Genomic DNA, 16,353 nt, shown 5'->3' on the forward strand with positions numbered 1-16,353 from the left:
CCTTTGACCCTCTTCGGCTTCACACCTTTTCTATCTGTGAAGCAAGAGATGCTCCAAGTTCTCTTCAGAAACACATGTGGTTTTAACACCCTGAAACATGTCATGTAACTATAGCTACACACACACACTCTCTTCCTATGACCCTTTAGGTTGAGCTCGCCCTGCAAATTCAACACATCTTCATTTGAACATTTTATTTCATTTTCAACCATTAAACTGTATGCAATGTCTATTATTTTCTTATTTGATCTTTCAACTTGTCTGATAATCTTTATTAACTGCTGTGCACAATGAATCAGTTCGTCTTGATGTCTGGGACACAAAGTAATTGTAGTCTGACTACAAGTATATTAAAATGTAATGTAATCTAATTACAAGTACTATATATTTGGAATCTGATTATTTAATCCAGATTACATGAACCAGTTCCTACCCCGGGTTTACATCCAACACTCAACACATTACATGGGGGTTTGTAGAGGAAAGTTGAGTGTCACTCAGAGTCAAGACCATTCAAGACCACAGAGCAAAATCCTCAGTGTTAAAGTACACAGTTCAGAGTCTATATGTGACCCTGCCTGTGAAAACCCAGCTAAAGTCATTTTTTTGTGCTTCAATGTTTTCTACATAAAATCATCCTACACAATGTAAAGAACATTCTGTGAAAATATAACCTTGATATCTTTAATATTGACTGAGTAAGGCCATCTCAAAGATTTGCTCAAATTCGGGCTCAGAAAATCATATTTTTGAGAAATTCCAATTTAAAAATAGGTTATTTGTTAAAACTGCAACACATTTGATCCATAGTCATCCTGAAAATGTGCCATATAACACATTAAAGCTGAGATTACTTACTGGCCTACGGTGTAACATTGAGTAAATCTGGAGAAAAAATAAAATAAATAAATACAATTTCAAGGGATAGTTTACCCAAAAACTACAATTCTGTCATCATTTACTCAAAACCGGTTAAATCATAATTTGGGGCAATTCCACCGAGATTAATATCAAGCAAGCTGTTTAAGCAAGCAACTATTTTCCGTTCCTGCTCATACTTCGGTGTCGCCGTGTCAGATGTCAAAACAACGCATTGCCATCCAGCAAATAACACGTAGCAGGCCAAAAATATCCTTAAAATAAGTTTAATATTACTGGCAGAATACTGAGCTACAAAACAAATAAGCAATTCTTAAAATATTGGCTATGACAAGAAAAAATCACCACAGACATCTAAACGCTTTTTTTCATTGTGATGACCTGATTACCGCTCGCGGATTAATATTAAAGTCTGGTTTTACTCTTTCTAATAGAAAAGACATAGAAAAGAAGTTCCTGAACCGAATGATATAAGAATCAGCAGTGTTGTTGCGCGAAATAAACCCAGAGACGATTGAAATCAATGTTGAGGAAGCCCAAGGCCGGGGGGGGGGGGGGTTTCCGCAAAAGTATAACGTAGTGTCAATAAAATCCTTAATTTCAGTATTTATCATGTTATAAAGGAAAATGTAAGTATTGCATCTAAAAACCATTGGTATAATCTATCATTTACTTTACAGCAATAAACACACATGGCCAATTTTTGTCATTTTTATGGCTATGACTATTTAACTCATAATTCGATTCTGCGACTTTAGCCGGGGTTTAACAGGCGGGGTCACATATGAGCCCAATCTACAGAGAGGACAAAGTTACACTGGTATAGTGTCACTATATAGCAACGCATTTAAACACTCGGTTGGTCAGATGAGAGGAAGTGAATAACCACAGGAGGAGCTGATGATGTTTAAAGGAGGAGCTGTAACTATATATAATGAAGAGGAAGACTGACAGAAACAGAAAATGGCTTATAAGTGTGATCTGTGTCTGCTGGGACTGATCATTCTCTCTTCACTTCTCACAGGTAAAGAAATCTGTATTTTCTCTAAAGACATTTAGTGGAATTAGTCTGGAAAGAGTTCATTTGAACATGCTCAGTTTATTCTTGCACACATTCACGTTGTGATCTCAGAGTTGTGTATTGATACACACAGATCATACTGTATTATTCCTGATACTGGACATAGTGTCACTCAAACATCTGATGATGAAGAATTATCTTCATATTAAGAGTGTGTCAGTGATTTGAACAGCTCTCTGATAAAGACTAATAGTTTATTCTGGAGAGTGTGTTGTTTGCTTTAAGTCAGGAAAAATACTATGATTTAAAACTTCTGCTTTTTATGCCGGTGTGTTTTATGTTTCATTTATTAATATATATCATAATGATCACTGAGATATACTGGGTTTCAGGAACCAGTGGAGTGGATGAAACTCATGTGTTCATCAGTTCTGGTGAAAATGTCCGTCTGTCCTGTAATAAAGCTCTTTCTGACTGCAAATCAACTACATGGGTCTACGAGGACAGTGATGAACTGATTACTGGAGGGATAAAGAATAAAGACTCAGAGAGACATGAGAGACTGAGTCTGGAGTCTGACTGCTCTCTGAACATCAAGAATGTCACAGTAGAAGATTATGGAGTATACACCTGCAGACAATATGTGAATGGAGAACGACAAGGACCTGATGCTGATGTTTATCTGCGTGTTCTTCATGGTAAGTTTATGATTATGTGGTCAATTTAAAAAGGGCAGATTCTCCCTTTAAACTCAGATGATGATTGAAGAGTCTGTGATTTGTGTCTTGTGTTCAGTTTCAGTGTCTCCATCATCATCATCTTCATCATCTTCATCCTCACAGACTGAGATCAGTCCAGGCCGCTCTGTGACTCTCTCCTGTCAGTTGTATACTGTATTCTCCTGTGGTTTGGTCAGTTCTGAGGGAGTTGTGCTGTTGTGGGTGAATCAGGCTGGTGTTGATCTGAAGACAGACTCCAGATATCAGATATTATCATCATCAGATCAAGATGACTGTATCATCACTCTGACTACAACACTCCTGAATGAAGATGACAACAGAGAGTGGAGATGTCAGCTTACTCGCAGAGATCAACTGGAGACCTCAGTCAGATACACTGTCAAGTATTCAGGTGAGAAAACACTCTTTTCTGACAGATTTGTGAAAACTTCCACAGATTGGCTCTACTCTTTCTGATAGCTTCATACGTTTACATTTTACATTTATTCATTTAGCTGACGCTTTTATCCAAAGCGACTTACAATTGCTATATATGTCAGAGGTCGCACGCCTCTGGAGCAACTAGGGGTTAAGTGTCTTGCTCAGGGACACATTGGTGTCTCACAGTGGATTCGAACCCGGGTCTCTCACACCAAAGGCATGTGTCTTATCCATTGCGCCACACCACACCATCATACGTTTTGGAGTTGTAAAATATTAGTGGTCAAAGTCATAAACTGCATAACAATCCTTATAATTCCCAATACTGGCCTCCTACATGGGTCATACATGATATATTGCATAAATCAGACGAGTGTATTAACCCATTTAAACCGGATCACACATCTGTGTGTGTTTACCTTTAAGACCGGATCACGCATCTGTGTGTAGTCACCATTAAGATTTTTAAAAAAAAATGCAGTTTAAGATTATGGCCAAGCAAGTCAGTCAAGTTGAAAGCCAAAGAAGTAAGCTCTCAAATGCTTTTCATTCCATGTTTTTATCTGCTATAGAGCCTGAGAAATTAAGATTTTAGTAGGCTTTGACAAATTTTGACAAATATTTCTGGAAACCCTTAGGTTTTGGGAGGGGGTTTACAGAAAAGTACTTAGGCATAAAAAGGCCTTTTTTAGCAGGCGTTTTAGGCCTTAATGGGTTAAAGCCTAGTATGACCCATGTAGGAGGTCGGGTTTAGGAATTATAAGGCTTATGTCCTTCATTCAAGCTGAAGGTTTATTTGCAGAAGCTCAACTGTGTTTCACTTTCATATAAACCAGGAATAAATTATACAGTAACACATTAATACAGTAACACAGTAATACAGTCTCTTCTCAACTACTGCCACTGTAAACTGTGATGATGGAACACAAACTGCATGTGATGATCGATATGAACATATGATGTTAATGTCCTACAGGTGATGCGTCTGAACATTCATCTTCTGCAGCTCCAGTCGCTTCACCAACACTGATTCCAGTCAGAAGCTCAAACTCTGAGAAGACATCAAGCCGAACTACAGCAGCAGCTCCTACACAAGGTTCATGATCACATGATCACTGTCACACATCATCAGTCTCTCGCTTCAGTGGTTTGCACTGGCTCTCACAGACTGGTTTATCATCACACATATTATCTACAAAAAAAGCTCTTTAGTCAGGTTTGTTGAGTCAGGTTGAGTTTTGATTCAAATGCCCGGTCTTGTACAGTCTGTTGTCTGATGCAAAATAATCATAATATACTAGGGGTGTAACGATTCATCAACTACATCAATGTATCGATTTATATTCCTACGATCCAACTACATCGATCTGTGCTCGGCAAGTTGGTCAGTTATTAGTGTATTTCTACGGTTGAAGAGGAGGATCAACTAATCCTGTGCCGTCCAGTAATGTTTATGACAAAGCTGAAATCAAAAGTTCAAGATATGATGATATTATATTATTTAAATTTGTTTCAAAGTCAGAGTATTTCTTATTCCATCTTAAAGAGGCGTTTGATTTGGTTTATCTATAAATGTTAATGAATGCATTAGCTATCAAACAGCGGAAAAAGACTGTATGATTTGAATCTTCTGCTTTGTATGCTGGTGGGGTTTATGTTTTTTTCATTTATTAATATCATAATGATCACTGAGATATACTGTGTTTCAGGAACCAGTGGAGTGACTAAGTTCATCAGTTCTGGTGAAAATGTCTCTCTGTCCTGTAATAAAGCTCTTTCTGACTGCAAATCAACTACATGGGTCTACTATAGCAGACATTCAGGGAGAGTTGAACTGATTACTAGAGGGATAAAGAAGAACAACACAGAGAGACATGAGAGACTGAGTCTGGAGTCTGACTGCTCTCTGAACATCAAGAACGTCACAGGAGAAGATTATGGATCATACACCTGCAGTCAATCTGTGAATGGAGAACAAGGACCTGGTTCTTATGTTTCTCTGCGTGTTCTTCATGGTAAGTTTATGATTATGTGGTCAATTTAAAAAGAGCAGATTCTCCCTTTAAACTCAGATGATGATTGAAGAGTCTGTGATTTGTGTCTTGTGTTCAGTTTCAGTGTCTTCATCTTCATCTTCATCTTCATCATCTTCATCATCATCATCATCATCATCATCATCATCATCATCCTCACAGACTGAGATCAGTCCAGGCCGCTCTGTGACTCTCTCCTGTCAGTTGTATACTTTATACTCCTGTTCTGAGCGAGTTGAGCTGTTGTGGGTGAATCAGGCTGGTGTTGATCTGAAGACAGACTCCAGATATCAGATATTATCATCATCAGCTTCAGGTCACTGTATCCTCACTCTGACTACAACACTCCTGAGTGAAGATGACAACAGAGAGTGGAGATGTCAGCTTACTCGCAGAGATCAACTGGAGATCTCAGTCAGATACACTGTCAAGTATTCAGGTGAGAAAACACTCTTTTCTGACAGATTTGTGAAAACTTCCACAGATTGGCTCTACTCTTTCTGATAGCTTCATACGTTTTGGAGTTGTAAAATATTAGTGGTCAAAGTCATAAACTGCATAACAATCCGTATAATTCCCAATATTGGCCTCCTACATGGGTCATACATGATATATTGCATAAATCAGACGAGTGTATTAAAGCCTAGTATGACCCATGTAGGAGGTCGGGTTTAGGAATTATAAGGCTTATGTCCTTCATTCAAGCTGAAGGTTTATTTGCAGAAGCTCAACTGTGTTTCACTCTCATATAAACCAGGAATAAATTATACAGTAACACAGTAATACAGTTATACAGTAATACAGTACAGTCTCTTCTCAACTACTGCCGCTGTAAACTGTGATGATGAACACAAACTGCAGGTCATGATCGATATGAACATATGATGTTAATGTCCTACAGATCATGATGCGTCTGAACATTCATCTTCTGCAGCTCCAGTCGCTTCACCAACACTGATTCCAGTCAGAAGCTCAAACTCTGAGAAGACATCAAGCCGAACTACAGCAGCAGCTCCTACACAAGGTTCATGATCACTGTATAAATAGATTTATTTTTGGTGAATGGCGATAGTCATTCTCCTCCTGACAGCTTGAGAGTGAAGTAAGAAGATAATAGATGACAGACTCGTGCACATATTCATCATTTCTGTGATGTGAAGCTCCAGTATTATGTGATGATGATGTTGTGTATATGTGGCATTATGTGTTGAACTGAACTAACAGACGTGATCCACAGATCCAGCTGATACAGCATCAGAAACTGAAGTCAGTGTGACTGCTGGATCATTATACAGAGGTACGACACGTTCATTTATACTGACAGCTTTATAACATTAAACTATCAGTCAGTCTGTAAATGCTTCATCAATAACTGTTGATAGTTGAATACCCTTGACTTCAGTCATGTACAGTTTCTCTTCTTCCTCTCATGTTTCCTGCAGATCCTACTGTGGAATATCTATGTATTGAAGGCATCTAAAACATACAACGCTTCATGTATGAAAACATTCAAATGCACAAATATTGATGAATCAATATAAAAAAAAACTGTTACTGCGTTAGATTAAACTGGAAAGGCTCATCGTACTTGCATATTGTTGTCCTATTGTTAGTTTAACTGCTTCTGTTGTTCTCATTTGTAAGTCGCTTTGGATAAAAGCGTCTGTAATGTATGTAGATGTAATCCATGTCTATTTTGTATATCTATCTTGTATATTAATCCTCTTACTTATGCTTATTAATGTTGGTGTCTTGTAAGTCCATGCGGGCTGGGCTTAATCATACGCATGACACAATAATAAAACTTCATTCATTCATTCATTCATTCATTCCATAAAGTTTAGAAAGTTTTTTGTGTGCAAATAACAGCCAAGATTTATTTTCATTTATATGGATGTTATGGATATATTTGCTTACAGTGTTGAAAGTCATTCTCTTGTGCTTCATATGTAAACTGCTTTAAATATAATATTAATACAGTAATGGACAGACTCAGACTGTATAATCTCTCTCTGTTCTGTGTGATGGAGCTGATTTGAGGATTCTTGGATCTTGTCTGTTCATTCCTGGTTTTAGCAACTTTTTTCATTTTGAATGATTGCTATAATTTTCTTAATTAAACCTCTGCAGTTGTGTTTAATAAGTCTCCTTTCCTGAGATGTTTGTTCCCCTTCATGAGCTCGTAATGTATTGTAATATAGAATATATTAGTGTGAGTATTAATGGGTCGAGTGTTGATGAAATATATGCGTTTTCAGCCGTTAGCTTAGCACAAAGACTGGAGGTAAACGGCTCCAGCTAGCATACTGCTCTCAATACGTGACAAAATAACGCCAACATTTTCCTATTTACATGTTGTGATTTGTATAGTCAATAAAAAAGTGAAGCTGTACAAACAGAAACACAAAAGGTCACTCGCATAGAAGTGAAGATATACTGGAGATTGACAGATGAGTCACGAGATGACAGTCAGGTTGAGATCATTAGTCTAATATGCAAATATGCTCCTGTCCATCTGAAGAGAAATTCCCTACAAACCCTGAATTAATTCCTATAGAAGAAACAAAGTCTATAATAATCAGGGTCATGCAGAAACTTGCGAAAGAGAGAATGTGTGTAATGCAGTGAGAAAAGTAATTCATGATCAAGTTCACTGCAACATTTGTCTTAAAAAAACGTCATCTTGTAAGAAGAATTGTTTGAAATTCCAAATCGTATCCCTGTTAAAAGAGTTGGATTAGTATTATCGGCATACGTTCTTTAAGAAAACTGTGCATAATACACAAGTGAGACAGACTAGTGCAAATATTACAGATTGGTCGTTGTCTTTCCTCCAAGCCACGCTGGTGTAGTTTTTCTCCCCGTAAAGAAATGCTCATTTTCTGACCACAATTTAATAAATTGAGCTGTCTGCTCCTTGCTCCCTGAAACAATTATTAAACTAATATTAGCACAAGTTCTGCCTCAAACCACCTGAGAAATTTTATAAGAAAGAAAAACTTTTAACTGTGATTAAAAAAATACTCCATCATTTCTGGTCAAACAGAAAAGACCAATACATCATTCGACTACCTTTATTTGTGTAAACTCACAATAACAAGAAAACTTTGTGCTTTCGTAAAAATAAAATCCTCTGAAGGCCATATTTGAAGGCCGACTGCGTCAGCGGCACGACGAAGAATGTCCCAATTTTAAGGGTGCTTCTCATTTCTTATTTGTGCATCCTCGTTTCCTTTCCTCGCTTCCTTTCCTCGTGTCTCAGCTCCACCCCTGTAGGATACGAGGGAAAGAAAATGAGGATGGAGGAATCGAATGAAAGCTTTTTTTATACATTGGAATACTTGATCACTCGAGCGTCACTTCACAACTGCAACTGCGCTCAAAGGATCTGCCCGTATGCTGTTAAAGTTTGGTTATTTAAGAAATTCATAATAAATAATAATAAAGCAAGATACCCTGTTGAAATATGTAAGATGTGTGGTTTATATGAACAGCAAAGGTAAAGTATATATTAAAATGATTGTGACCGATGTGAAGGGGGAGGAGAATTTATACGTGCGTCACCTTTAGTCGATAAAACTCTTCCACATAGGATACACCCGTGTATCCTCACTCATGACTCCTCAGGAAGCCTCCTCGATCCTCACTCCTCGATCCTCGACTCCTTGCGGTGCAGTTAGAGAATTGAGATGTCCTTTAAGATGGCTGAGCTCAATCGGTTTCCAGGTCATAGGATGGAGGACGGAGGAGCGAGGAGACGAGGAGGGATATTGAGAAGCACCCAGAGACAGCATCCTTCCAAGTTCGCATTCGAAGGCCGATTGCGTCACAGCGGCTCGACGAAGGCTGTCCCAATTCAATTCTGTATCCTTAGAAGGCCGTATTCGAAGGCCGATTGCGTCACAGCGGCTCGACGAAGGCTGTCCCAATTCAATTCTGCATCCTTCGAAGGCCGTATTCGAAGGCCGGTTGCGTCATCGGCTTGACGAAGGCTACCCTGATTCAAAAGCGACGCCAAATGCACCCTTCGGTTCCCCGTGAAAGGAAGGATACACCGAATGACAATGAACATGAAAAATTGGTGCAAATTAATGACATTCCGCAAGAGGTCCCAAGACTTGGTCAGCGTGTTGAACTGAAAGCCTAAATAATGTCAGCCTTTATATTTAAATGTAAAATGTCACATAAAGGCAACTGTCAAAAGTACATAATGGACATTTCCATCATGCATATGAAGTGACAAAGCCATATAAGAAATTGCAATGTAATGCACAGTTTGTGAAGAAACTTTAGTTGAGACATGAAGCAGAACTGTATTGATCTGACAGCAGATTACAGCTAACTCTTGTGAAAACCTCTTAATAATACAAATAAAATAATAGTTTGAGGATGAACAAAGAACCACACATATGCAACTAAAGAGTACAGATTATTCATTCATACTCATTCATATTAAAAATTAAATCTTGTTAAAACATGGTGTATAAGAGGGGAAAAAATATGCGTATGATTATTATGATTATTCTTTAAGGTTATTTCTATGCTTAATCCTTTCCAACATTATTCTTGTATTGATACATTTATACCATTTATGATGACAGAATTTTCATTTTAAAAGTGAACTTCTCCTTTAAGTGTAACAATAACCATATTTTGTCATTAAACCTTTTCAATTACAAATAATCTGCTAACTAGTTTTGATTTGGTATTGACTTTGAAGTGCTACATACTGGCTTTATTGCAGGGTGAGCTTTGTTTTATCAGGAAAATCAGTCCTTACAGCCTTACTGTTGCTCTGTCTCTTCTTCTCTGGGTCCCTTTCTTGGGGCTCTCTCTCTCTCTCTCTCTCTCTCTCTCTCTCTCTCTCTCTCTCTTTACCTCCTCTTTTCTTTTACTCTCTACCTCTCTTTACCACCTCTTTCCTCATACTCTCTCTACACACTCTCTCTCTCTCTCTCTCTCTCTCTCTCTCTCTCTCTCTCTTTACCACCTCTTTCCTTACTCTCTACCTCTCTTTACCACCTCTTTCCTCTTACTCTCTACACTCACTCTCTCTCTCTGTTCTCTCTCTCTCTCTCTTTACCACCTCTTTCCTCATACTCTCTCTACACTCTCTCTCTCTCTCTCTCTCTCTCTCTCTCTCTCTCTCTCTCTCTCTCTCTCTCTCTCTCTCTCTCTTTACCACCTCTTTCCTTACTCTCTACCTCTCTTTACCACCTCTTTCCTCTTACTCTCTACACTCACTCTCTCTCTCTCTCTCTCTCTCTCTCTCTCTCTCTCTTTACCACCTCTTTCCTCATACTCTCTCTACACACTCTCTCTCTCTCTCTCTCTCTCTCTTTACCTCCTCTTTTCTTTTACTCTCTACACTCACTCTCTCTCTCGCTCTCTCTCTCTCTCTCTCTTTACCTCCTCTTTTCTTTTACTCTCTACCTCTCTTTACCACCTCTTTCCTCATACTCTCTCTACTCTCTCTCTCTCTCTCTGTGTGTTTGCGCATGCGTGAGCGTCTGTTGAGCGAGTGGAGGGTGATTCGGAGCGTGGCTGAAGTTTTTTCTCAACTTTTACGGTCTGTTATGTTCTTTCTCTTCTGCTATATCTTGCTGAATTGGTTTCGTGTGGGTTTGTAGGGGGAGAGTGATAGGGGAGGTTTAGCCAGTTTTTAAACTGGCGGCCATGGATAGTTCGGGAGGAGCGGGTTTTGCCCAGCTCACCCGGCGGCATGGTATTAAAGTGCCGGTTGGAATTGAGAGCTCAGTGGAGGAGGTTAGTATAGCGATCGGGAAAATTGTTGGATATAACAGTATACGGTCTGCATCTAGGATGAACGGTGCTGTTGTCCTGTTTGTGGATAATATTGAAAAAGTGAATGAGGTTGTTGAGAAAGGAATAACGCTGAATGATAGTTTTGTGAAAGTTTTTCCTCTGGTTAATCCAGCGAAGAAAGTTATGCTTTCGAATGTGCCCCCTTTCATTAAGGACGAAACTTTAGAGAGGGAACTTTCAAGACATGGTCAGATTGTCTCAATCATAAGGAAGATTCCTTTAGGTTGTAAGTCTCCATTATTGAAACATGTTGTTTCTTTCAGGAGACAAGTATATATGGTGCTGAAGAGCGATATAGAGGATTTGAATATTGTTCTGAAGTTTAGGATTGACGGTTTTGACTACGTTATTTTTGCGACAACTGAAAGTTTGAAGTGCTTTGGTTGTGGTAAGGAAGGCCACTTAATGCGTTCATGCACCGAGAAAGAAACGCAGAAAAATAGCTCTGTGGGAGGAGATTCGGAGGAAAAGAATCAGGAGAGCAATAAAATAGAACAGGTGCTTGGCGAAAAAGGGAAAAATGTGGACGAGGTGAATGGAAATGTAGAGGAGAATATAAAGGAAACGCAGGGAAGTGATGAAGTAAATCTGATTGAGCTACAAGCAGATCTTTTTCGAGATGATGAGACAATTTTCAAAGTTCCAACAGTTAAGAGAAAAACAAATCAATGGGAAGTTGTGCCTAAATCTAAGAAAAAAATGCAGGATGGTGTTGCAACTGATGATGGAGTTAGTGGGGAGTCCTGTAGTGCAGATGAGGTTTCAGAATCAGACAGTGAAAGAGATAATGTCGATTCTCTTACAAATCTGGAAGACTTTAGTGGTTACAGTTTGGAGCGAATAAGACATTTTCTACAATCCACTAAGGGGAAGCGAAATGTTGAAGTCATTGACCATTTTTCTGATCAGACGATGTTTATTGAGTCAGCTAGAGTGGCGATGAGGCGAAGAGGGGAAAATTGTCTGTCAAATCCAGATGTGTATCGGCTGAAGAAAATTGTGCAAAGATTGAGTTCTCAAATAATGCAAAATGAGAGTGATCAAATGGTGGAGTAATATTAATGTGTATGTGTTGTGCCTTTTGTTTTGCTCTCTCCTAATGAGTAATTTCAAAATATCATCCATTAATTTAAATGGAGCGAGAGACGCTGTTAAGAGAGCACAACTATATGATGTTTTGAAGATTAAAGGTATAGATATTGCATTTGTACAGGAAACTCATAGCACACAAGAAAATGCTGGAGAATGGCAAAAAGAATGGGATGGTCAGATCTTTCTTAGTCATGACAGTGTTTTTAGTGCAGGAGTTGGAATTTTATTTTCCAAAAAATTCTTGCCAGATTCCTGTAATGTAGAAGAGATAGTGAAAGGAAGGTTATTAAAAGTTACAGCAAAATATGACAAGATTATTTTGGAATTGATTAATGTTTATGTTCCAGTCAATGCATCTGAAAGAATGATTTTTTTAAACACACTTGATAATACTATTCAGCAATGTGAAGAGCATTATTTGATACTTGGTGGAGATTTTAACTGTACTGCCAATGACATCGATAGAAATCACTTAGAGCCTCACAGTGCTTCAAGACGTCGATTGTTGCAATTTATTGAATCAAATGAACTTTGTGATGTCTGGAGGAATTTGCATGATGATATAAGACAATACACTTGGACACATGTAAGAGAAAATCACATTGCTTTGGCAAGGTTGGACAGATTCTATTGTTATAAGTTTCAGTCTCAATGCTATAAAAGTTGTCACATATGTCCAGTAGGTTTTTCAGATCATTCTATGGTGATTACTTCTGTTTATATTAATTCCATAAAAATTACAAGTGCTTACTGGCATTTTAATTGTGCATTTATTGAAGATTCTAATTTTAAGAAGTGTCTTGGGTATCTTTGGGAAAAATGGAGATTACAAAAAGAAAATTTTATTTCAATGCAACAATGGTGGGATGCTGGGAAGCTTCAAATCGAACAGTTTTGTAATCAATATGCTTTCAATGTGACAAAGGACATTACAAGATCTATAAAAAAATTGGAATCTGAAGTTTTGGAGCTTCAAAATTTATGTGGGTCCATAGGTAATCAAGATAACTTTAAGGCACTGAAAAATAAAAAAACAATTTTGGCTGATCTGCTTGGGTTTAGAGCACAGGGGGCGCTGGTGAGATCAAGGTTTCAGAACATATCTGAAATGGATGCCCCATCCAGATTCTTTTTTAGCTTGGAAAGAAAGAATGGCCAAAGTCGGTTAATGCACGTTTTAAGATCTGAGGATGGAAAAGAACTTAGGAAAACTGCTGATATACGCAGAAGAGCAACTAAGTTCTACGAAGAGCTCTATGCCAGTGAGCATAAAGAAGATAATTTAATGGCACAACAATTTTATAAAGATCTTCCTCGAGTGCCTAAAAACGCTTTTGAAGAATTAGTAAAACCTTTGTCAAGGGAGGAGTTATATGATTCCTTACAAAGCTTAAAAAATGGCAAGGCACCAGGAATTGATGGTTTGCCTGTTGATTTTTTTAAGGCCTATTGGGAGTTTTTGGGAGAAGATTTGCTCGAAGTTTTGAATGAAAGCTTAAATGGAGGCAAGCTGCCACAGAGCTGTAGAAGGGCAGTTTTAACCATGCTCCCAAAAAAAGGTGACTTAAAGGAAATAAAAAATTGGAGACCGGTGGCATTGTTGTGTGCTGATTATAAAATTTTATCTAAGACCTTGGCTAACCGGCTAAAAGAAGTGATGGGAATGATAGTACACACGGATCAGTCATATTGTATACCTGAAAGATCGATTGTGGATAACATCTCACTAATCAGAGATGTTTTAGAGGTTTCTAGGCTTTTTGGCCTAAAGTGCGGTCTGATTTCACTGGACCAGGAAAAAGCTTTTGACCGGGTGGAACATTTTTATTTATGGGATACTTTTAAAGCTTTTGGTTTTCCTCCTGGTTTTGTGGACATGATAAAGGTCCTTTATGAGGACATTGAAAGCATATTGAAGATCAATGGTGGCTTGAGTGCTCCGTTTAAGGTGGGAAGAGGAATCAGACAAGGATGTTCAATGTCTGGTATGTTGTATTCAATTGCTTTGGAACCTATGTTAAGTCAAATAAGGGAGAGTATTTGTGGTTTCAAGTATGATAGTGCTTTAACTGTAAAAATGTCAGCATATGCTGATGATGTAATAGTTTTAGTTAATGATCAACAAGACATTAACAGACTTACAGAAATTGTTGAAAATTTTGGTAAAATTTCCTCTTCAAAAGTTAATTGGTCAAAGAGTTCAGCGTTTTTAATGGGTGATTGGAAGGCTGAAAACCCGATTTTTCCTGGTGGAATGGTGTGGGCAAATAGAGGTTTTAAGTATTTGGGAGTATTTTTGGGTGATGAGACCACAATGCAAAAGAATTGGGAAAATGTTTTAGAAAGAGTTCAAGGAAGACTGGGGAGGTGGAAATGGCTTTTAAGAAAAATGTCATTTAGAGGGAGAATTCTTGTAATCAACAACTTAGTGGCATCTATGTTATGGCATCGCTTGGCAGTATTAGAACCCCCAGTGGGCTTGCTGGAGAAGATTCAAACCTCTCTTGTTAATTTCTTCTGGGACAAATTGCATTGGCTTCCAAAGAGTGTTGTGTACCTTCCTGTGGAGGAGGGAGGACAAGGTTTAATACACCTTGCAAGCCGGAAAGCTGCTTTTAGACTGCAGTTTGTTAACAAACTATTGTATCAGAAACTGTCTTGGACAAACATAGCTTTTAAGCTTCTAAGTGTGGTTGGAAAGCTTGGATTTAAGAGAGAATTATTTTGGACAAATTCTTCAAAAATGGTTTGAAAGAAATATCCTGTTTTTATGAAGGTGTTCGAAAATCATGGAGTTTGCTGAAAATAACAAGGTCCACTGATGGAAAATCTTTGCATTGGTTAATGCTAGAACCATTGATTAATGGATCTCGTTTGAATTTGTCCTGTGAAATAGTACCATGGTTTGAACAAAGATTGAAGAATGAGAAGATTATAACAATGAAGGACTTGGTGGAAGTGACTGGATGGAATTTAAGTAACACTGTTGCATTGACTCAAAGACTTGGACTTCGGTCTGAAAGAGTAGTTGGGCAGATGTTGAAAAAATGTCGAGACTCGTTATCGGAAGAAGAATGGACGCTTCTCTATGACTTTTCAACATTAAAAAGTGAGTCAAATGCTGAGGACTTGTTTCCAGTAATGAGGATTTCTCCAGACTTGCCAGATACAGATATTAATTGCCCTTTAACAATGTCAAAAGTTTGGAAGGACCGAAATATTATGTTTATTGGTGGAAAGAGTTTTTATAAAATGTGTGTAAAAGTGTTGAATAAAGAACAGTTGATGCATCGTTCTGACAATCCTTGGCGATGTCACTTAAGTGTGGATTCTAGTTTTAAGCCAATGTGGGGTACGTTATACAAGCCACCATTGACAAAGTTTGTTGGAGACTTGCAATGGAGAATCATGCATGGCATTATTGCCGTTAATGCTTTTATTTCTATTCTTAATCCGCTTGTAAAAGAAAATTGTGCTTTTTGTGAACAGAGGGAAACAATATTTCATTGTTTTGTACATTGTGAGAGGTTGAAGCCTCTGTTTGAACTGTTGAAAGTGATTTTTCATGATTTTGGTGAAATATTTAGTACAAATGTTTTTATTTATGGTTTTAAGGAATCAAAAACAAAGAGAAAAATGGGGCGTTTGCTCAATTTTATTATTGGTCAAGCAAAAATGTCTATTTATGTAAGTAGAAAACAGAAAATTGAATATGGAAATCAATGTAATATAGTGAGTGTGTTTAAAGGGCTTGTAAAAGCGAGAATTAAGCATGATTTTTCTTTTTATTTACATATGAAAATTTATTGGATTTTGAAAAGATCTGGACTTATGGAGATGTACTTTGTGAAGTTGAAAACAATGCTTTACTATTTTCTGATGAATTGAGATGAAATAATGTGTAAAATGTCTGTGAATGATTATTGTTTAGTAAAGTTTTTCTAAAAATCTCAAAAAAATCTCTCTCTCTCTCTCTCTTTCTCTCTCTTACCACCTCTTTCCTCTTACTCTCTACACTCACTCTCTCTCTCGCTCTCTCTCTCTCTCTCTCTTTACCACCTCTTTCCTCATACTCTCTCTACACACTCTCTCTCTCTCTCTCTCTCTCTCTCTCTCTCTCTCTTTACCTCCTCTTTTCTTTTACTCTCTACCTCTCTTTACCACCTCTTTCCTCATACTCTCTCTACACACTCTCTCTCTCTCTCTCTCTCTCTCTCTTTACCTCCTCTTTTCTTTTACTCTCTACCTCTCTTTACCACCTCTTTCCTCATACTCTCTCTACACTCTCTCTCTCTCTCTCTCTCTCTCTCTCTCTCTCTCTCTCTCTCTCTTTACCACCTCT

The 16,353-nt window shown here is 37.9% G+C and overlaps 1 protein-coding gene across 1 annotated transcript in view; it reads left to right on the plus strand.

Moving 5' to 3' along the window:
* Nucleotides 1-1,842: 1,842 nt before the first annotated feature.
* LOC309480153 (uncharacterized protein) overlaps nucleotides 1,843-16,353 on the plus strand; it is a gene marked incomplete at its 5' end in the record, with an annotated part of 175,726 nt that continues 161,215 nt past the window's right edge. The window contains 7 exons of the mRNA XM_082144542.1: nucleotides 1,843-1,903; nucleotides 2,293-2,598; nucleotides 2,696-3,031; nucleotides 4,037-4,156; nucleotides 4,770-5,075; nucleotides 5,173-5,532; nucleotides 5,995-6,117. Of these exons, the coding sequence (XP_082000668.1) occupies nucleotides 1,843-1,903; nucleotides 2,293-2,598; nucleotides 2,696-3,031; nucleotides 4,037-4,156; nucleotides 4,770-5,075; nucleotides 5,173-5,532; nucleotides 5,995-6,117 (1,612 nt within the window). The remainder of the gene's footprint in view (nucleotides 1,904-2,292; nucleotides 2,599-2,695; nucleotides 3,032-4,036; nucleotides 4,157-4,769; nucleotides 5,076-5,172; nucleotides 5,533-5,994; nucleotides 6,118-16,353) is intronic.

This window comes from Leuciscus leuciscus (assembly GCF_965113295.1).
Source record: "Leuciscus leuciscus genome assembly, chromosome: 1".
NCBI lineage: Eukaryota > Metazoa > Chordata > Actinopteri > Cypriniformes > Leuciscidae > Leuciscus > Leuciscus leuciscus.